General features: G+C 29.5%; 1 protein-coding gene across 3 annotated transcripts; it reads right to left on the bottom strand.

Annotated features, from left to right (window-relative positions):
- Positions 1-4483: 4483 nt before the first annotated feature.
- LOC129961111 (uncharacterized) lies at positions 4484-22838 on the bottom strand. 3 transcript variants are annotated; one of them, XM_056074943.1, is made up of 6 exons: positions 22703-22838; positions 20920-21102; positions 16753-16863; positions 16587-16710; positions 15195-15308; positions 4484-5750 (listed from the first exon to the last, which is right to left on the bottom strand). In XM_056074943.1, exons 2-6 carry the CDS (start codon positions 21099-21101, stop codon positions 4623-4625), a joined length of 1659 nt encoding a protein of 552 aa, XP_055930918.1. In that variant the 5' UTR covers position 21102; positions 22703-22838; the 3' UTR covers positions 4484-4622. The 3 variants fall into 3 exon arrangements, with proteins under 3 accessions (XP_055930918.1, XP_055930917.1, XP_055930919.1); XM_056074942.1 differs by having other exon boundaries at positions 16587-16863; XM_056074944.1 differs by lacking the exon at positions 22703-22838 and having other exon boundaries at positions 16587-16876; positions 20920-21011.
- Positions 22839-23810: the final 972 nt, after the last annotated feature.

The raw sequence follows: 23810 nt of genomic DNA, 5'->3' as shown, positions 1-23810 counted from the left end.
CATTAAAAAAATTTCTGAATTAAAAATCTTTGCAAATGCAGTTGCATTGATCTTTTTTTACTTATTTCTTCCTGGCTGCTTTTGGCGACCAACACATGTGCCGAGATTGCTGGTCAATATAAAATTTCGAATTAAATGGTTTCTTCAGCAAAACATCTTGGAATTTTAAGTTTTGATAGTCATATAACTCCTATTGTTTCAGACACCATGCACCATTCTATACTACATAATTTTTGAATTTTCTGTCAGCTGCACGACCGTAAATCCTTAATTTAATTAAAACGGGAGTTAATAAACTTCAATTAATGCAAAACCTTTTTTGTTGAAACCAATTAGGCTTATTAAATTATTAAATCCGGAGAATAGAATCATTCAGCAATAAAGTTTTATGTATACTACTGAATATTTCTTTTTAATTTTTGAAATGTTTCAGATGATCTATCATATATCTTATCCAGTGAAAAATTTTCTGATTCAACTACAATTCAGCTTATTATAATAATAATGTAATTTTCAAGTGATAAAAACAATCATATATTGTTATATTTTTTATTATGTTACAGGATAGAGCAGCTATTTTAAAAATGAATGCAACGTTGAAAAATTTTCTTTACTGCTTAGTTGTAAAATTAAACTTTAGTTCAATTACAAAAATAATTCTAAAAGTATATTAAAAGCAAGCTTTAACAGAAATTTACTAATTATTGAAATATAAGCCATGTCTTCGTAACTTCATCTTAAACAATAGAAAAAAAAGTACATGATCAAATATGTGTAGCAATAATGTAAACAGCTTGAATTATTTTATAACAGTGAAATATGCTGCTGTGTAAAATGCTTAATATATGCTCTTGAATTTATTACAAATGAATATAAAAAAATGAAGTAGAAAACAAATGAATCATTGAAAAAGTAATCTTTTGAATTTTAAGATGATACAAAAAAAAAAAAAAATCCTTTTTATACTGTAATAATTGTGAAAGTTGTAATAAAAAACTCGTTAAAATCTCATTTAATTTTTAATTAATAATTCTTTAAAATTTTCAGAAGTAAAAAAATGATATCTGCAATGCACAGTTTCATTTTCTAAGATGTATATTCCACTGAGATAAATATTATGTAAGCTCTAAAAGAGTGCCAAAACGCACAAACATTCGTCTCTGTTAATAATAAAGATGGATGAGTATGTGCATCATTATTTGTCTGTTTGTTTTGCTGATCTTCAGACCTTACAGTTTGAAATAGAATGGCCAAAATGAGCAACTACATACTTTGGACAGTGGAACTCATTTCTTTAAAATTTTAAGTTACCCTTTCTAAGGGCATGGGAATTACGCTCATCACCAAATTCATTAATCTTTGAATAAAGTTATGTAAGTTGGCATAAATTCTTATGAATTTTTCAGTAAGACAAAGAGACTTTTCAGTTAGAACAAAGAATTGTTTCTTAATTATTAATTGACAAAACTAATTAATAAATCAGATAAATTTATCTAATAAGTGAATCTCTTTTTCTAGGTCAATCTCAATTCTAAAAACATTTTATCACAAACTAAATGTCAGCTGTACGCATTAAAATTTTTTAAAATGCTAAGATAAGAGATAAAATTAGATCAAGGCTTTAAAAAAATGGCAACAATTAAAAAAAAAACATATTATTAAATTACAATTATTCCATTTTAATTAAATTAACAAAACATTCTCACTTTTAACTCATTCATTTACTTTCACGCGGATTAAATTACTGAACATTAAACGTATAAGTAAAAATGTCAGTAGAAACCAGTTTAACATTAACAAAACAGCTCGATGTATATGAGATTGAGCAGTGAAATAAGATTAATATTTCGATAAAAAAAATGGAACCTATAAAAACTGCGCTTATATTAACTTTGAAAAAATTATTAAAAACCAGAAAAAAATATAAAAACAATGAAACTTATATCTCTACAATGTTTACATTTTTGTTCGAGTTCGTCAAGGAATGCGAAATTCCATAAGGTTTAAAGAATTAAACAAATATTCAATTTTCATATATAGATTATTACGTTATAAAAATAAGGATTTAATATAATGAATGCTAATCTTTCCCAAAAATCCCAATGTAATATAATGGCTCTATATATCTCTCCGTTTTTAAATACACTTATTAATGAAAAATAAAAAAAAATTATTTCATTAAAAATTAAAAAAGTTTCGTTTGTTAAGTAAATTCTGTACATAGTTTTAGTGTCTTATTTTCAAAAATAAATTGCAAAAGCAATCCTTAAATGAAAGCCCGCTATAAAAAAGAAACTCGTAAATTTTAATCATATATTTTTTTTTTTATTTATTTTTTAGGTAAACTATTTTCTTATGCTAGAAGGCTTTAAGATCTTATTGATCAAATTATTATTAATAATACGTATATTTATTCATTCCAGGTATATATTTTCATACGTTCAATTTTATTCCCTTTATTTAAAACTCATTTTGGATACGTATTTATTATCAAAATCTCAAAAGTAACGGCTCAGAACGTAAGCGAGATTTTAAAATGCATAAAAGGACGGAAGTAGGAAGACGTTAATCATATCTTCCACTGATAACGATTCACTTTTCCTTATCTCACATTCACATCTCAATATCACACAGCTTGAGATTGGGGGAAGAGAAATGCTGAATGATGCACACTCACAAACACAGCTAATTTTCTCTATGGCTCCTAAAGATATGAATGAATAATTCTAGTACCTGGATTCTCGACAAGTACACTTCTGAGGTGGAGAGACGAGAGGAAAGAATCTACACAATTTTATCTGTCAATGTAGATTTGTGTGTTAGACATGTCTATCTTTAACAATAATATTTGGATGTGATAGTTTCTTCAAAAATGGACTACTTAATGGACAGATAAACTGAAAATTTACGCAAATTCAGACTGCTCACTGTCACCTGCTTTATATTTTCGTTTTCTAAATACTCTCATCCTGGATTTTTGGGATAAATTTCACCCAAATACGCAAAATAACTAAAAAGAAATTTGTTTTTTCGAATAATTGAAAAAAGAAACTCCTTTTCATTTTTCAAAAAATCTAAATAGGAGGAACAATTTTATAAAAAAGGAAAATATTTAGTTTCTCCATATTAGAAGCACTTAATATATTGTAAAACCAGATTTTTCATTCCATTTTCAAAAAAAGTTATACTCCTTAATTTTTGAAAGAATTATTTCTGATTAAAAAAAAAAATCTTATTATGTTAAAAGGAAGTTAAAACTTTTCAACACTAAATTCAAAACTGGCCTTTCGTGCACGAACGCAGGATTGTTTCTAGTGCCATGTTCCCTCCAGATGAAAATACGCCTATTATCAGGATGAACAGAAAAACGGGACTCGTTCGAGGAAAGAATATTGTGCCATTCATTTCTCCTCCAGTTCACATGCTCTACTGCCCACTCCCTGAGGGCGCGACAGTGCCTTGCTGTTAACGTGACACACACCATTGGTCGGCGAGCATACAGATCTACAGTGTGAAGGCGGTTTCGGACAGTTTGTGTCGAAACTGTTGTGCCAGTAGCCAAGCGAAGGTGTTGTTGAAGAAGATTGGCATTCATATTTCTGTCTCCGAGCCGTTAGCATTAAATAACGGCCTTCATTGGGCGTTATTGCACGTCTACGCCCCTGCCCTGATCTTCGGCCTGCATTTCCAGTATACAAAAAACGGTTCCAGTTCCTGGAAATCACACTTTTTGAAACTCCAATGGCTTCTGCTACTTCGGCTTGTGTTTGGCCTTCCTCTAACCAGCCAACAACTCACCAAGCTTCTGATTCGGTTAAATGACTTCGTTGAGACATCGCAATCATCGAAACAACGCGCTTACTGAATGCCGATCATTTTTCCGTTTTGTCTTTTACAATATCCATTAATTGTTTTGAACTGTATTTCACTTATTTTACTTTACAAGGCCGTTTTATTATAACGTATTACTTACAAATCAACTTTCGCTCAAATTTCAGAATATTTTTCTTAGGATTTATTTACTTCAAATTTGTTTGCGGATCAGGGAAGTCCTAATTGCTTTCATTTGCTAACTGATTCGCAAATCAACAATTTTCAGCTATTATAAGGTAAAAAAGCAAAATAAATAAAAAAAAAAAAAAAACTTTGTACAAGAAATGTTAATGTCACATAATTTTCTCTCTTCACAGAGAAAAGAGTGTAAAATTGACTCTTCCCCTTCACATAATGCCAAAAGGATGATATTGTTTTAACATGTTTGCATGTATTCGTTTCCTGTATGCTTTTCATTCTCACAAGTTATTAGTACTCTTTTTTGGCTAAATTTTTTTAAATAGCCAATATCTGAACATCTTTTAAAGTGTGGAGATAAACAAATGCAACAATGTAAATATTTATTAATTTCCATTTTTAAATGATTTAAAGATAATTCTTTTGATAGTTTTCTGCATATGTTAAAAGATTTTTTAAGGAAAATAGAACATTACAAAATTATTACAAAATTTTATTATTATTACAAAATGCAATGAATAGTTAAAAGATGAAATAATAATTTCAATATTGGTGTTTGCTAGAAATTTATTTTTTGTATTAATTTTATACAAAAAGATGATTATAAAAGTTTAAAACTTATTTAAAGTAGTATGTCGCAAACTACAGTCCACATAGTGAAAATCCTTGGATGGACATGCACATTTTGGTGCAGGTGTTTCATACACCGGTTTATGTTTTCTAATTTCTGGTAGAAACTTTCTGCCTACTGTAGGAACAGATGCATGTGACTGTTCACCTGATGTTGCAGGACTTTTATAACATGAATTATTTGTAGTTTCTAAGAATGTCCCCAATGTAGAAATAGATGCATGTTCCACTGATCGTGGAATTCCTTTATCATCTTCTTTGGGCTCTATAAATTTTCCTAATGCCTCTTCTACCTTTTTCGTTTTTACTTCTTCTGTAAATGCAGATCCTTCAGCATATGGTGAGTAAATTCTTCTTTCTCTACATACTGGTGATAGTTCAGATCTTTTACAAACTTCTAAATACTCAATAAATTCTTTTATAAATTTAGTTGCCTGACCATTTAACCTTGTCTGCTTCGCAGTGCGGAATTCACAAATTTGAGTTGGAGGTATAAATAATTCTGTAAATTTTATATTCGCTTCGTTAATCTCTATTAGTTTTTTCACTAACTTTTCCGCTTCTGAAATTATCTTTGCAGAATTAAGTGGTTCTTTAACTGGTATTGCAATTGATGTTGAAGGGCTTTCACTACATAATTTGCTATGTACTGGTGATAGTTCATATGTTTTACAAGCTTCTAGATAGTCAATAAATTCTCTTATTGATTTATTTGCTTCATCAATTAACTTTCGCTGCTCCGCAGGGCTGATTTTATGAATTTCCGATGGAGGTAGATTTACTAGTGCAATTTTTTTATTATCGTTGTTATTTTTTAGTTTTTTTAATATTTTTTTTACACCCGAAATCATCTTTGCAGCACTAAGTGGTTCTTTACTTGGTGTTGCAACTGATGTTGAAGATCTTTTATTACATAGTCTATATCTAGCTTCTTCTACCAACTCTTTATATACTGTAGATGCATTTGATCGTTCAATGGATGGTGCACTGTTTTTATCTTGATACATATCTTCAGCATCTTGTAGGAACTCTGATTTAGCTTCAGAAGGAGATCCATAGGATTGTTCAACTAATGTGAGACCAGGGATGAATGTAGGTGCATTCACATCCTAAAGGAAAGAAATGGGATAAATCAGTGCTGTGCATTTAATGATATAAAGATAAGCAAAGATGAAAAAAAGTTTCTTTTTTTTTCTTTTCTAAAATTATATAATTGCAAGTTTTACTACCAAGCTACTAATAAAAATCCAACTTTTTGAAAGTTAAAAATTTATAAATATGTCAGGTTTTTCTTTTTTTAATTAAAAATACAAAAAGTGCAAGAACATTTCAAATAATGAATCAGCAAATAATGCAATTGATACACAGAAAATGCAGCGTTTTGAAATCTTAAACCAACTATTTCATGAAACTAATTTTTAATAACACATATATGAAGTATAGAAAGATATAAAGAAAGAATTTTGTAATAGTCAAAATATTTTGCCAAAACACTTTGACGAATCTTCATATTTCAGACTTCCCAAAACCTGAATGTTTACCCATCAGTCTCTCAGTAAATACAACAACTGAAACATAAAATGGCTTATGCAGTATGAGGTATTTTTACCAGTTTTGGATGAAATAGGTCTGTTCGCTCAGTCGTTTGTGAGCACATGAAAGTAATGATTTTAAAAATGCAAAATGCTAGATGGAAAAAATTTAGCATGTGACTTTATTATCAGAATGGTAGACATGTGGCTATCAACAAATCAAGTTAAATTCATCAACAGACTGACAGTATGTTGACCTGTATATCTGTGTGTAAGCGAATATGATTACTTCAAAAAAGATCAATAAGATAAATGAAATTTACTTATGCCTAATAAATATCAAAGTTTCCACCCAATCAGTTAAAAGGTAGACATATCAAATCTAGATTCAATTTCTCCCATAATACTAATACTATAGTATTATGGGAGAACTGCATGTCTCTTTATCACAAGTGGAATGTGGATGAACATGTAGCATCTTTTAATTAGCATCTTCAAATTAATATATGTTTTAAAGCAATCTTTTTTAGCATCTTATGATAAGAACAGCATCACCTTTTGGCCAACTTTTTAACTATTTTTTTTTCCACAAGCAAAATTCCCAATACTTAATTCCTACTCATGTGAAAAATCGGGTCATTCTGACTAGCAATTCTTTTTTTAATGGCCTTTTGAGTGTGATTTTAATCGTCTTATATGCAAGAATAATATATAGAACAGGCAAAATTTATTACATGGAAGCAAATGTGCAATAAAACCCAACAAAATAAAAGAATAATCTAATAATGTATCACATAATAACAGATGAGGAGCTTAAAGCATTACTGAATTTCATGGAACGATATTGCTAGGTGTATGTGATACTAATGGTTAAGTGTTAAATGAAATAAGTCAGAATTTTTGTGCATGTCACTGTGATTCCTTTTTCTTCTTTATAAAAATTATTTTATTAAATTTTTGGTAAAATTAATTTTTTTGGTAATATTTTATGGTGTTTCTTAAAATAAAGCCTGTACTGAGCCATCAAATCTCAATGTGTTTCCTCTGAAAGATTTCCACAATTTTGACCACAGCTGTAGTTTACAATAGTTTTCCTGTAAATAAATGTTATAAAGTGGTATTTGATAGCAAAAAAAGAATTGATGACAAAAGCATATGTATTCTGTAGTCCTTATTATGATATTCGCCAATGATAATTTTTATTACTAGGAATCTAATTTGAAATAGCTTAAAGAAGAAAAATTATTATTAGTGATATATTTATCTTCTTACTTTGCTTCAATAATTCAATATATTGACCTCTTTCCAAATATATTTGTATTATTAAAAACTTAAATAATAGTTCTAGCATAAACCAGCAAGAATGTTCTCTTGACATTCTCGTATACTGGCATTATATAGCATATTCCATACTGTTTATATCCGTGTTTAATATGACCTCTATTATGGAAGCATCGGACTCTGTGAAGCTTTTTCACAAGAATGGTGACTGTGCGGCAATTGCATTGAAGTATTTCCAGACATTAACTCTCTCAGCGTCAAATTCTAGATATCTTTGCGAATTTTATTTTTTCCTTTAAAACGGCAAACCCAAGATATCTTGTGTAAAGACAGTCACTTAAAAATGTCAGAACAGAGGTTTTCCTATGACCGATTTTTCACTTTCTCCAGATTTCCTGTCGTGGGTATAATGATTGAGAATGGCTATAATCAGTTGAAGGTCAATGATTCATAGACCGTCAGTGGGACTTAGGATAAGATAAGTCTATCTTTGAACTCATGATGCATTCAGCAGCGTACTCTGCGTCGTGGTGATTTGATTTGGAGAGTAACTGTGTATCTAAAATAAATCTTAATTAACGAGCATAAAATCGAATGTATGCAAAAATAAACTTCGTATTACACATACACGCACTATAATTAGCCAGATATATATGATTTTGAAACTTCAAAGTTGAGAAATGTAGTTAATTTAAAAATAAAATAAAAGAAATGTAAAACGAATAATTAAAAGTTGACACCTTTCTCTTATATAGATTTCTTTTATTTGAGACTAAAAATTTAAATTGCTTTTGTAATTTAAGATTTAATATAATGCACAAAACATAAAAGATTTACTTAACACATGAGTATGTTTATAATTTTTAATAAAATCATTTTCTTAGTTTCCATTGATTAGTATATTTGAAACAATAACCCCCAAAATGCATATAGCCAAGATGAAATGTTTTATTCTGAAAATATTAATACTGATTATACATATATATATATATATATATTTACAATGCCATTATCAGTATATGAAAATTTGAAAGCCTGCCTATTTCTTTGAGCCTTATACAATTCCAATTTCTTGACGAATTCAAACAAAATTTGACACAAATATTTCTTAGCACCTGGAAAATCAGCTAAATAATTAAAAAGTTTCTACATCTTTCTAAAAGGGGCAAAAGAATTAAAAAACTATGCAATTTTCCGCCATAACTTCTGAACAAATCTTTGCAAAAAATAATAATAATAATAAGCGTATTTCAGTAATGTCAATTTGATTACCATATAATCATCCTTCGATTTTTAATAAATTACAAAAAGTTAATTTTCGCTCGCTCGCTCACTCTCTCTCTCTTCACTGAGTAGTTATGTCTACCATTCGACGCTCTTACTGATTTTAAAATTAAATTGTTTCAGACACTGTCATTTTAAAATTACCTAAATTAAATTACTTATTATCAAAAATAAAAGAAAATTCTAATATGCAAGTACATTAATTTCTTAAACAGCATCTTTTAAAATTGCTGTTCTGTTTTTTAATTGTCTAAGCTGATTTTGTTTCTCTCTTTCTCTTTATTTTTTTTACTTTAGCAATTTTGATGTATCCATTTGATATGTCTTAAACTTTTGTTGTTGTTGTGCTTTTTTTCTTCTTTTTGTTTGAGTTCGTTGAATAACATTTTATTTCACTTGACAACTTTGTCAGTATCATACTTTATCGCAATAGATTTAAAACCATACCTTTTAATATGTAACGACACCATAATATGTAGTATTCGGGGCCATCAGTAGTTTCCCTTACATGTGATTGACATGTGTCAGAAATCCCTATCAGAATCTTATTAATATATTAGCATTGTGGAGAAATATTTTCCCTATCAAAATCTAAGGTTATATAAGACGAGGGATAATTTATTTCGCCCCTTCTTCCCCACTTCTGCTTTGTGGACGCGAAATGTCCGCGTCTTTGCTTGTAAATAATTATGCTTTTCCGATGGATTAAAAAGAATTTAAAAAGATAAAAAGTCTCTTCACTGTCTTCAAAACTGCATCCTGCATCACATAAAATAATGTTGTATATTAAAGAGCCGACAGGATTCGAAATTCTTTACATATTAAAAAGTCGACAAGGATAGTTTCCTGTGAAAAATTATGAAATGAACTAAAGAATTAAAATTAAATCCGCTGGCCAGATTTCAACGCTGCAATGCGTTCGCCGTACTCTAAAGATGACTGTTCGGTCCAGGTTCACCCAGCTGCGATGTTTCCGTGGCGAAGCTCTTTCACCGCCGTCTCCTTCGGCTGCCTCGGCCACATCGTTTCACGCAAACCGTAGTCCCGGATCCGGTCCAGTTCCTGTTGAATCCTATGCCTTCCACAACCTGTGACTTCATCCGACACTGCTTGTGTTTGTGCTCCATATCGTCATGTGCGTGCTCCTTATATCTTCAGGGAGTTGGGACTCCTTGTCATCATAAAAATTTTCTGGCTCCTTACCTGTGCTGAATAATCCCGATCACGACGTCATTCCTTGTTATATTATCACTACAATATAATAATCGCCTACTTTACACATCAGTAGTCTCCAGTGCCAAACTGAATTAACCAGATTTCCAAAATATTACTTGTGTTTTATATTATCACCAAAATTACTTGTGTATTATTATCACTAAAAAATCATCCATCAGCTGATTCAACGAGTGAAATTCAAAATTTATATTCTGTATTTTTGATTTGATTTTAAATTGCATTTTTCTATTATAACATAATTGCAAATATTTTTTTTTGTATTATTATTCAAAATATCATGAGTTTTAGTTTAAAATGTTGAGTTTTTAAATTTTTTCATATTTATTATTTAAAATTTATTCATATTATTATAATTTGTTGATTTGAAATTTATGTGCATGCTATTAATAACTAAGAAAAAATGATTTCCCCAATTTAATTAAATTTAGCTAACTCAGAGGTTTTTAAAAATTATGCATGCAGACCTTGTGAACGAAAAAAGTAACATACCAAGATTCTTATATACTTAATAATTAATGGCACATGATAATTAGACAAATGTAGTGAATACCTCAGGGGAAATTTTTGCACCTCTGACAGTTATTGAGCTGCCGTCTGTTATCACTGTGTCCAAATACTTGTTTCTTACAAAATACAAATATTTTTTTTTTAAATATTTTTTTTCTTTCCCAAATATCATAAGAGTATTTTGAGTCTTGCATTTGTTACATTCATTCGAAAGTGTTTTGTTTGAACTCTTTGAATTTCGCATTTATTATTATTGTCATTTCCAAATGATTTATTTGAAATACAGGAATCTCACATTTATTTACATTTCCAAAAGTTTTATATGAAACCATTCAATTTTACATGTATTATTTTTATATCCAAGTTTTACCTGAAGTTTTGAATCTTGTGTTTTATTTACAGCTAAATTACTTTACTTAAAATCATAACATTACTGATATTTCATTTGGGTGAAATCATAATATTAATATTATATTTAATAATACTTTATTTCTAATTTAATAATTTTGTTGAGTCAGATTTCCTAACATTTAAGAATAATATATCATTGACAATCCTCACCAAATTAAATTCAACAGCTGAGTTCCTGCAGAAAAATAGAATAAATGTGTGTACCATATCATTTAATTATTAATATTTTGTTATTACTGATGATTAAGATTTTTATATACTATTTTCACAAATATAATTCTTTTTATACTTCTAATATAAAATGATGAATGGGATTTCTGTATTGATGTTTCTATAATGTGAAGGTAAGGGAAACTTGGGTATTACTTTTAATATGCCTTTAAATTTTAATTTTTCTTATTTGACCACCACTGTAAGGTAAGGCTATGTGTCGAGGGCCCCGATATACTTTCACGTCTTGCAGTGGGGGGGAAAAATGTAATGATATTTTAAACTTCAATTTCAACATAATTAATTTCCAAGATTTTATCTTAATTTGGCCCATAGTAACTTCATTCTAAAATTATTCTCTTATTTCGTGATCCAATTCCACTTTTTCTACTTAATTAATTCAAGATAAGCTTTATAAAACTGCTGAATCAGCTAAACGCCGATACTTTCACATGCTCGGTGGGAAGGAGTAGAAAATGTCCAGTAAGCACATTCTTTCTTAAAAGATCCCTGTGTTTCCCTTACATGTGATTGACATGCGTCAGAAATCCCTATCAGAATCTTATTAATATATTAGCACCGTGGAGAAATATTTTCCCTATCAAAATCTAAGGTTATATAAGACGAGGGATAATTTATTTCGCCCCTTCTTCCCCACTTCTGCTTTGTGCTGCGCTGTGGTGGAAGCGAAATGTCCGCGTCTTTGCTTGTAAATAATTATGCTTTCCCGATGGATTAAAAAGAATTTAAAAAGATAAAAAGTCTCTTCACTGTCTTCAAAACTGCATCCTGCTTCACATAAAATAATGTTGCATATTAAAGAGCCGACAGGATTCGAAATTCTTTACATATATATACACACACGTACGAATAAAGCAATACTGATAAAAGCAGGTCAACATTTTAAAAACGAATCTGCTTTCAAAGAATAATACATAATAATAATGCAATGGTAAAAGAAGGTAAAAAATATATGCCATTAAATGATGATGCTGAAAATAGCCATTCATGCTTTATTCATTGCCTACGCGATTTCGAGCTTCAAAACCTCCTAACCAAAAACCACATCATGTTCTCACATGATAAAAGCAAAAAAACGCATATATTTAATTTGCAACAATTAGAGGCATATCAAAAAAATTATTATTGCATTTTTTGTATGTTTTTTGCCTAAGTTTTTTGAAGTGTTTTTAGTGTGAAAAAACTGAAAATTGATCATCGATTTCCACACAAACTTGTTTCATGAAGCTATAAAGCAATAACAATCCCTTCTGAGAATATTTGAAGTGTTGTTATCTTATAAAGCAAAAATTCTACGCGATAAGCAACAAACGTCCTTCGAAAGTTCAGGTTCAATAGCATCCCCACGGAGAGCAAAATTTTCAGCAAGGGAAAGCATTTCCTTTATCCAAACTGTGACACTTTTTAGAGTAATCCTGAGTTTTAGGCGTGACAGTTTCTTTAAGCATAGCAGTTTGCGTATCTACCGACAAGAGGGTTAAAGATTTTAAGAAACGGTATTGCTCCGATGACTGCAATTGATCTGAAAATTATTGATAAATTCGTATGGGCGCGTTCATTTGACGTGAAATACGGCAGAGGGAGGAAAGCAATTGTTTCGACCTTAATCAGTAGAGGATGTAATTATAACACTGCAAGAAGTTTAAAGTAGTGCTTTCTGAACGACTAGTGGGAATTTCCCGAACTTTAGACATGCCTGATGGCACAATTCGTCAAATTTTACGAAACATCCTACAATGCTACCCCTTGAAATTCAGGATTATTTTGATCCGACCAGCCAAAAAGAGAAGTTACGGGTGCTGCAATTCCTTATTCGAATGGAAATCGACAATACAATGCCATGGAACATTTTGTAGACGGACGATGCCCATCTCCACCTCAAAGGTTCGGTCAATACACAAAATTGCAGAATATGGGCAAGCAAAAATCTGCTCGAATTGCAACCATTGGCTCTTCATTCTCAAAAGGTCACCGAGTGATTCGAGTTCATGGCAGCATTTATCACTGGCATCTTCTTGTTTTGAAGAGAAAAGTCTTTTGCATCTGTAGCCTGTACAGTCAATAGTTATGAATCTATTTTGCGCAACCAACTCATTTCAGGGCTGCAATAGCGCGAATGTGTGAATAGAACAGTTTTTATGTCAGACGGCGCTTCTCTGCAGACTGCAACATTAGTGAAGCAGCTGTTGAATCCGCATTTTGGAAAAGGCCGAATTATCAGTCATCTCTTCCCAACAGCTTGGTTACTACAATAACTTGATCTGAGCCCTTGTAACTTCTGACTGCTGGGTTACCTAAAAATTGTTGCCTACAGAAATCTGATTGTGATCTTAGGTGAACTGAAAACGCACGTTATGCAGCATATCAACAGTATCACCACTGAAACCGTCTGATCTGTTGTGAACATGACGTTTTGGCTTTCAGCTTGTCGGAAAAAATGGTAGACAGTAGAGTGAATATTTCCCAAGGAAGTTGTTGTTGACTTCCTTTTCTTGATAATTTCATCAGTCTTTGCTTTTTCTAGTTTTTGGCTCGTGAACAATTAACACTTCTTTTTTTTCCCCAAGCCATTGTGGTCCTAGCTTGTCGTGGTGGAAGGGCTTTCAATAAAGAATATCATGTCTTTAAAATAACATCTTATTGCTATACTTTAGAACTTTTTTTTCTTTCTCAAAAACGTATTTTCATTACTTTATGTAAACTCAGATGAAAAATCAGGTCATTTTGACTAGTGGTTCTTTAAAAAATAAATAAAACTTTTGAAAGTTCGACTTCAATTGTAATCACCCTGTATTTTGCGCCATCACTAGCAAATAGCCATATTTTGATCTCATCAATCTCTATCACACAGACCAACTTTTTCGCCATTCAGTTTGAATGCGCTTTTGCCCAGATTAAATTTTCAATCTTTGTATTGATTTTTAAAATGTTTTGTTTACATTGAATTCTTGAATTTAGACAAAATTACTGCAATTTGCATCAAATGGTCCTTACTCTTAACATCACAATACCTTATGCCGTTTCACATTGTAAACTCCCTAATGATTTTCGTCTATCATGTAAACACAATCCTTTAATTATTCCATCATCACCTGGTATTGTGCACCTTTCCTTGTCTTTATCAGTTTGGTTGAGTTTCTATACTCCTTCCACAATCTAGAAAGACTTGTTAGATTTCCATCAATTTTCTTTCTAATTTTAATATAACTAATGCCTTCTTCATGTAATAGCAAAACTTCAGATCAATTTTTTTTTTTTTTTTTACCACTCAACTCTATGTTTTTACTTTTATCATTTTTACTTCTCACAAAATGGAAAAGTACGAAAAAAAATGTTAATAACTTGATGGTAATTACAAAAAACATGGAAAAACGACCTCCTCTGAGTTCCAAAATATGGTTTTGCATTTGGTAAATTCTACTAATAATAAGATACCACTTTATTGTCTGTTTAAAAAATGTGTTCATTGGCTACATTCAAATGAAGAAAAGCTAACTCTTATCAACTGAAGCAGCATGTTTCTTTCTTCAGGTTATTTTGCTATAACTTAAAAAATGCAAAGTAAACATAATTGAATTAATCACTTTCTTGTATAAATTATCCTTCATATGGTATATAGCTTTAAGTTATTCTGCAAATACTACCGCTGTTATAAGAATTAGAATTTCCAAAATGCACTTTACCTAAAAGTTTCACAATTCTCGCCAATTCTGTAATAAATTGAAATAGAAAATTTCACTTTTTTTTTCTTCTTTTCTTTGAGCTGATAGAACATCATTAGGAAAAAATTTAAATTTCTTGATAATAGTTTTCATAAAAGATCTTTTTCGTTTTTAAATGCAAAGAATACTCATTTAACATTAAAACTGAAGAAAATTAAAGAAACACAATTTAAATTAAATCATGAAAATTAAGAAAACAAATCTTGTCACAGAACCACAAAATCTTGAAACAGTAAAACAAGCATGCAACTGACTTTGCACTTTTTTTTTTTTTTTTTTTTTTTTTTTTTAAGAAATAGGGCATGTTTAAGTAATTTCATAAATTGAACAAATAACAGAAGTAGCTTACTCTTTTCAAATCTTCTTCAGTCTTTTTTTCTTTGATACGCATAGACAATACAGTAGCCTTATAAGCAATACCTGCCAGCAAATTAAAATCTTTCTCTGTGACCTCCAAGGTATCCTGTAAAAACATAATGAGAAATTATAGACAGTAACAATGAAAATAAAATATAAATAATATATACTCAATTAATAATCCTCCTGAATAATAATAACTCCTGAAAATTACATACTTTTTATTCTTTGAAATTTAGTTATTTACAAACATGGAAAACTTTCAACTTCTTCAGAAAACTATAGATTTTTAAACAATCAATACCAAGTGCCACAAAGCTTTCCAAAAATTTCATTTAAAGCATGATTTTAACATAAACACAGGGAAAAACTTAATATGCATTCACTCTAAAATTGCAAGTTTTCAAAATATGAGTGACAATCTAATGTAATAAAATAATAAGGAATATAAATATTTCAAGTGATACTGCAATGTACACAGAATATAAATTGGGGGGGGGGGGGGGCTTTTTTAATTTTGGGTGAATGGAGGATAATGGTATAGAATTTTGATGGCAAATCCGATCTAATCAGATAAATAGATATTCTGAATAAATATAAATCGTCTTTATAGTTTCCAAATATTTAGTAAGTTTCAAAAAAAAAAAAATCTTCTCCATCTATGAAGGAGGAAGGAAGGGGGGGGGAATCAAAAATACAACATATCACCATTTACATGATCATGAAATTTAATTTTACAAACATAGTTGAATATAATCATGCTAAAATCAAGACCAATAAATTGAAATCAGCAATTACTCTTTGTAAAAAATTTTCTTCTGCCATGTTAACAGAAAATTACAAGGGAATCAATTGATATTGTGCAAGATTCTTGAAATGTTGCAATGTTTAATACCAAGTTCAAGCTCAGAAAAATTTCAATAGCCAGCTTGTATAAACCACAGCTACTGCATGAATTTTCCCCCCCCAGAAACGTTTAGCAAAAAGCGAGCCACAGTAACAATTAACTTAGAGTTGCATTCACAATACAAAAAACTCTCACATTTGTTAACTAACATAAGTGCAGTAAAAAAACACCTTGATATTTCAGGCCAATAACTAATAATTACTGTCTATAAATAAACTCTAATCTAGCTTTTATGCAAGGTATACAAATAATAATCTACAGTTATAGAATTAAAAAAAACAAACTCTTCTGGAATTAGTACTGGGTTATATTTCTTAGAAAAAATAACTTTAAAAAACTTATCTAAAAACTTCATTTTTTGTAAGTAAAATTTCCATTTTGTTAACTTAAACCAATATCTAATTACATAATATTATCTCTATATATTTCACTATTTTTATGTTGTGATAAGATTTAATCCAAACAAATAAAATATACCATTCTCTGAGATGTGAGACGCAAAAATCTTTCTGGAGACATTTCATTGACACAGTGTACGTGTGCATCTATATTATTTGTTTCAGCTGGAACTGCAACAGACGCAGATACATCCATATTTGTTTCAGCTGGAACTGCAACAGACGGAGATACATCCATGTTTGTTGTGGCAGTTGCTGAAGTCATTCCAAGACCTTTCCTTTGATTCAGAATTACTCGAAGATCATCGTGAAGATCATCGTAATCTTTTCCTTTATTAGTAGAAAACTGAGTATGACTGAAAAAGAAATCTGTAAGTTAAATTATAAAAATCCCTGAGAGGATGCAAGTTTCATTTAGCAACTTCGACTGCTCTTTGAAGCAATATACTAGTAATTTTGAACTATGATTGGATAATATAGGTAAAATCTAACAATATCTCTAAATTTCCACATTATCATGAGAATATTTTTTAAGATATCATATAAACTTTTAAATGTGTGAATCTTTAAACAGTTGCTGAAAAATACTTTGATATGCAGCAGGATATGATATCCTAACTATAAATAATGTCAATTTATACTGTAATCTTTGTTAATAAACTTAATTGACTGGGAAATGTGTCTATATTAATTTACTTTGCTCAAATTTTTAAAATAACTCAATTAAAAACATATCTCAATTTAGATTAAAATATTCAGACAGAATTGGTTTCCATGTAATCTATACAATGAAAAAAAAAATTTATTTTCATTGCTATTCTTTGCAATCAGATCATGACTAACAATTGTTCCCTGGAAAGGGATAATTAAAACCATAACTTGGTTGTAGTTTTAATTTTTAAATTTGAATTAAAATTTAATATAAAATATCAAAATAAGAGGTAATATCTCATACTACAAAATGTAATAGATGCACCTGTTATATATTTTAATTTTATTTCGTTTCTTTTTAAAATTTCTGTTACTGTAGTATAAATGGAAGGACAATATTATTCACCAACAGATACATATCAAAATTTCTCTAAAATATCAATTAACAGTGAACTTAAATTAGAAATTAGAAAATAAAATCTCAAATTTACAAGAAAGAGTTTAAAAAATTATTTATTAATGCAAATCATTATGAAATAAAATTGTTTTAATTCAAAGAAAATTATCTAGGAAAATTTCAAATATTTCCTCATATTTTAAATGCAGACTCCTACTTTATTGCTAGTTAAAGTGCTGAAACATTCGAAATAAAATTTTATTTGAATATTCTAAAAAATTTGTAGGCAACACCGTGAAACTGCTCTGTTGTAAAAATTTTAAAATGAGGGATTCATAAAACAACAAACTTTGTAATAATATTTATATTTGTGCATACTATTCAATAATTTTGTGAAACAGCAGATATTCATTACATGTAAAATTTGAATGTTAGACTATCAAAAATAAATACTTTATCTTGGTATGAAATACAGAAGATTAAAAAAATAAATAAATTAAAAATCACATTTTTGATAACTAAACTGGTTATATAACTAATATATCTAATTTTTTAGACAGTTTATATATTATAATTAGTTTCTGATTAATAAATGATGAAAGGAAACAATTTTGTTTTTTAATCTAAATCATGTCTCAATATAAAATTAAATATTGGTATTGGGAGATTTAGTTTCATAAGTTAAAGTAAATCTAAGTTTTCTTTTTATATTTTGTAGGCTATTTCTACATTGTATACTATTTCTCTATGCAATTCTTAATGCTTAAAATTCATGAATCAAGCTTTTATTTCACGTAAAAATATTACTGATTTTACAACATAAATAAGCAATCACAATGATTAATTGAATCATTCACACTTATTCACAATTGTAAAAACTTTGCTTATATGTTCTCAAGTTAACAGCTAATCATTTTTAACTGATTCATGCTAGAAATCCTAAATATGGACGCTCATTAGCCACTAATGCAAAATTTCCAGAGAAGGAAAAACTTTCAAAACTCTGTTTCATACAATAAAATTCAATAGTATTTTCTACATATAAGTTTTTTTACAGAAATAGTTTTGAATGATTCTTTCCTGCAGCTTCTGAACAGTTTGCAGCTTCATATATGTATTACTTTAAAATGTACACATCCTGACAATTACATCTTACCAAGTTAATTATTCTTATAATTATTCAGTTTAATTTGCGTTAAAATGCAGAATTAAATTTGCTATTCTGAATTAGTTTCAGAAATAGATCATCATAAAAACTTTATCAAAATTAACTTTATTGGGAAAACTATTAAAAACACAAATATTAGCTAATGAGCATCTAGTATAGTTTAGTTACATTAATGTCCCCATTTTAAAGCAACACTAAGATTATTTTGGGGTGGACCATGAAATTTTGAATCACAGTCAGATGACAAGGACATCTGAGATGGCACCCCCCCCCTCTCCACACCAGTGCGAGGACTTAACGTGCAGCAGACCCACTTCTTCAGTGGAAAAGGATCTCGAGCCTGAAACCCTCTGGATCCAAAGCCCTTATCACCAGGCCCTTACCACCTGCAGACCTTACCACCAGGCCACCATGGCCAAAATGCGCATCTAATAATCAGTGTGAAGAAACCAACATTACTGCTGGTATTTTAAGTTACAAAAACATACAAGATTAATCAAATCAGGAATTGAAAAACGAAAAAGTTAAAACATTTGCATATACATCTTCTTGAAATTTAATTTCGAGCATTCCAAATTGTGAAAAGGCAGGGGAAAAAAAAAAAGAAAAAAAAAATCGCACTTGATGTTGACAGTGCTGGAGACATACATTTGCTTTTCAGTAATTTAAAACTTGACATAAACAATGAATACAACAAACATTAAAGGAAATAGGTGACAAATGTGAGTGAGTCATGCATGATATTTGGACCAATCAAAATCTACTTCAAAGCCAGTGGGACAGGAAGAGTGGGGTAAAATATGGGTATGAAAACCATGTTTGAAAATAAGAATTACTCTGAAGTAAGAATTTACTTGCAATCAAGGTTTAAGTGGCTTGTGAATATACTCCTTGCTTGATGAATACAGCTTTATTGATACTTCTCAATTTTTACTACTAAACTGCCTGGCAGTTTGTCACCAATATGGCAACAAAACGGAACACTCTTCTAGCAACCCCAAGCCGTTTTGTTTACTACTTTTTAATGGTTGAGTTATACATGAACTACAACTATTTTATGAAAAATGTTAATTTAAAAATAATATAAATTAAAGATTTTAAGTTTTTGACACTACAGTTTTCTTTTTAATTGTCAGAATGCACTATAAAAAATCGTCCGAATTCTTACTTTAGGAAATCGTTTGCATTCGTTGTTTAAAAATCATCTGCAATGGAATTCTTCGCAGTTCTTGCAATTCTTCTGGTGCTCTAATGGTTGGTTCTCTTGATAATTTGTTGTATTGGCACTTGTGCAAGAATGGATGTCTGTTGAATGGGACATCATTAAATATTTTGAATCTGCAGAATGCATGAAGGGCGAGTGAAATATATATTTATATTTATGAGGAAGTTAGGAAAGCATGTTTGTTTGTATGTACTTTTCTTGTTATCCACACAGTCCTTATGTTCAATGTGCTAGAGAAGCTACTAGGTTTCCGTTTCCGTCGCCAGCGAAGCCATAGAATGTTTTTTGTTTTTTTAAGTTAAAAAATTCTGCCCAGAGCCTTCTTCAGATGCCGACAGGCATTGCGTGTTCTAAATTTTGCTCTTTTCACAACAGACCGGAGTAGATGTAAAATAAAAATCTCAGATACAGATGAAATAAATCTCAGATTAAAATAAAAATTACAATACTTATCACTAAAGATAATGCTTTTAGTGCATAAAGTGATAACCATAGCTGTTTCACAGAAGTGCTTTTTTATTAGCGACTTGGCATAGGAAAGGGACATACTAAACTCCACTTTTACCGCCAATCTTATTCTTATTTTACCTATTTAAAATTACTAGACAATGACAAGGTACTAGATTTTTACTTATAAGAAGTGATAATAATGGAATAGCTGAATCTCCCAGTGTAGTGGATTCAACTCTGACCGGTATAGTGGCTATTACATTTAAATAATGAACAGGTGATGCTTGATTGCTTCATTTGATAGATTTAATATTTAAAATCATTCCTAAGAATTTCTAGCAAAATAAGTATACTATTCAATATTATTGACTATTTATATAGTTTTATGGAATTTATTGTATAAATTGAACATATGGTATAAATAATGCAATTGACAAGAAAAATATTGAAGGTAATCATAATCAAAAGCAGAAATGTAAAGGAATTAGTAGTATATTTTGTTAAAAATCAACAGCATCTACCTGCATTCAGCATGTTGTTCCAAATTTGAGTTGGAGATGCCTCGGTACTTTGAACCTCTTCTAAAGAATGCAGAATTAGTTTCATAATTTTTCTGTTTGTATTCTTCAGAATAATTTGTTTCTTTGAACATTTTTCTTCTAATTCCCCTTCCACCAGGAAGGGAGATCCTTTGCCTTCTCATTCTATCAAAAAGATTAAACGCTGATTATACTTATGTAAAAATTGGCAAACACAAAGAAGTTGTCAACAATGACACCAATAACTAAAATCACTTTATATAGCAACAAAACGATCATTTAAAGTCCAATTGTCTATACTGCTAGAGACTCAAACACTGAAAACTCTTCAAAATTCGATTCAAATTTTTGAGATTTTTCAAAATTTGAATTCATAAAATTTTTTCTAATTATCATCACGCCACCCTATTTAGTAAAATTTTTACCTTTTTAAACATACATAAAATGCTACAATAGTTTGCACGTAAAAAAAAAATCCAAACTGTTGAATACATATCTTTTAAATTTTGTAAATTTTTAATGAAATAATAAAGTTTTAATGAAGTTAAAGATAAACATTTTTAATAGAAGTTTTATGGCAATTAATTCAATAACTTTTTTACAAATCCAAAAGTATAATAAATATAATTATCAGCTATAACATCAGACAATGCCAGTAAACTAACAATAAGACATATTGAAACAAATGGTATTACTTCAGCAAAATGGATATGTTTCTTAAAATCTATATTAATAAAAGTGAAACTCATAAAAAGTTCTTAACTCTACAGAAATTCAAATTATTAAATAATGGTGCACCAAATTTTGGTCATAAATATTATAAGTACAAGGAAGATGTTTGTGACAATTGACCAAATATTTTTTATTAATTATAAATTATATTCCATGTATAGAAATGATCTTTTTTTAATGTTGACATTCCTTTGGAATAAAAAATAACATGCATATTTTAATTACTACATTTCTTAGAATTGAGATTGCCAACTCACATTGCTCTATCAAATTTTGCATTTTTCTTTAATAAATTAATAATAACAAAAACTAGCTTTCAACAGTTTTTAAAAATTACTCCGTTGATATACACATTCACAAAAGTAGAAGATAAGAAGATTTTAACAGGATTCTTACATTTTCAAATGAAAAAAAAAAAAAAATCATGAACCTTTTTATAAGTATCCAAGGACCTTAAAATTACACATTTGAGACAAAAAAAAAAAAAAAAGAGAAGCAAATAATGAATTTATACAAATATTTTCAAATTTAAAGTTCAAAGTTTCACCATTTCCTTACTTTCGATTTCTAGATGTTTAAGAGAATTGTATTAACAACACTTGTGTGCTCATCTTGTGTTCATAAAACAAAGCTTACAGTTCAAAGCGGCTTTCCAAATCTCAATGCAAACGCCTTATAGCCATAGTATCATTACTACTTTATTTTAATTTCGCCCAACTACTACTGAGTGTTAACTTCGCTAACATACTTACACTTTAGTTGAAACAAACTCAATTTAAAAATAATAACTTCCAACCTTACTTTTGTCCAGTCCTATGTGTTCCAGTAATCGCGTTTAGAATAATTCAGTTTGCTATAACGATATAAAAGATTGCAAATGCAGGCATAAAGCAAACAATATGGTAAGTATAAAAACAAAGGTTCTAAATAATTTTTAAAAACTAGGAATTTAATAAAACTGGAACCAAAAAAAAAAACAAAAAACAGTAGATCTTTCGATTTAAACCGCTTATTTATTTATAGAATGACTTACAAGTATCTTGACGTGATATTCTCACTTGAATCGTATGTTGAAGGTAAATAGTTAGCAGTAGCAAATACAGCGGCTTTTTTCTCCTCACTTCAGTTACTTTAAAATCAAAGTCTGTCATGAACGAAGCATACATGAGGATCACCTCTCTGAATATTAGCCTTTCTGTGTCCAATCATAGACAATATACAATATGGTAAGTATAAAAACAAAGGTTCTAAATAATTTTTAAAAACTAGGAATTTAATAAAACTGGAACCAAAAAAAAAAACAAAAAACAGTAGATCTTTCGATTTAAACCGCTTATTTATTTATAGAATGACTTACAAGTATCTTGACGTGATATTCTCACTTGAATCGTATGTTGAAGGTAAATAGTTAGCAGTAGCAAATACAGCGGCTTTTTTCTCCTCACTTCAGTTACTTTAAAATCAAAGTCTGTCATGAACGAAGCATACATGAGGATCACCTCTCTGAATATTAGCCTTTCTGTGTCCAATCATAGACTTTCTTTTTCCGTCTCCACATTTGTTGCCTACTAGATTGTGATTGGCTAAAAAAAATTACGTGTATATTTACATTGTAGAAGAAAAACAAAGAAGGAATTTGCATTAGTAAATTACTGCTTATCTAGATAAGTTTGAGATGAGAAGCCGAAAAGTTTAGAGCAGGATCTTACTCCCCCCCCCCCAGAATATACAATTGCGATAGAGGATTTATTTGTTCTACAGAGTTGAAACTTGCGCTAAAAGTAAAGTTTACAATGGAAAACACGAAAATGCATTCATAAGCAATAAGCTGAGATAGAGATTCATAATCCACGATTTTTTGAATAACAAATAATTTTGCTATTGTTATTTTTAAATATTTGTTCCAAATATCTGTTATTTGTTCCAAATATCTGTATATCTAAATATTTGTTCCAATATATTATTTCAATCATATTATTAATTAAAAATTATTACTTAATATTAAATATAAAATTTATTAATTGTAATTAATACTTAATTTGCTAATTTAAGTAATGTGTGATTGAATTAATTTATCTATTTCCGCTTACTTCTTAAATTTGATTTTTTTTCGAAACTATTTATTTAATTCCTTTAATGGA

This window comes from Argiope bruennichi, chromosome X2 (assembly GCF_947563725.1).
Source record: "Argiope bruennichi chromosome X2, qqArgBrue1.1, whole genome shotgun sequence".
NCBI lineage: Eukaryota > Metazoa > Arthropoda > Arachnida > Araneae > Araneidae > Argiope > Argiope bruennichi.
This window is presented reverse-complemented; position numbering and strand designations above follow the sequence as displayed.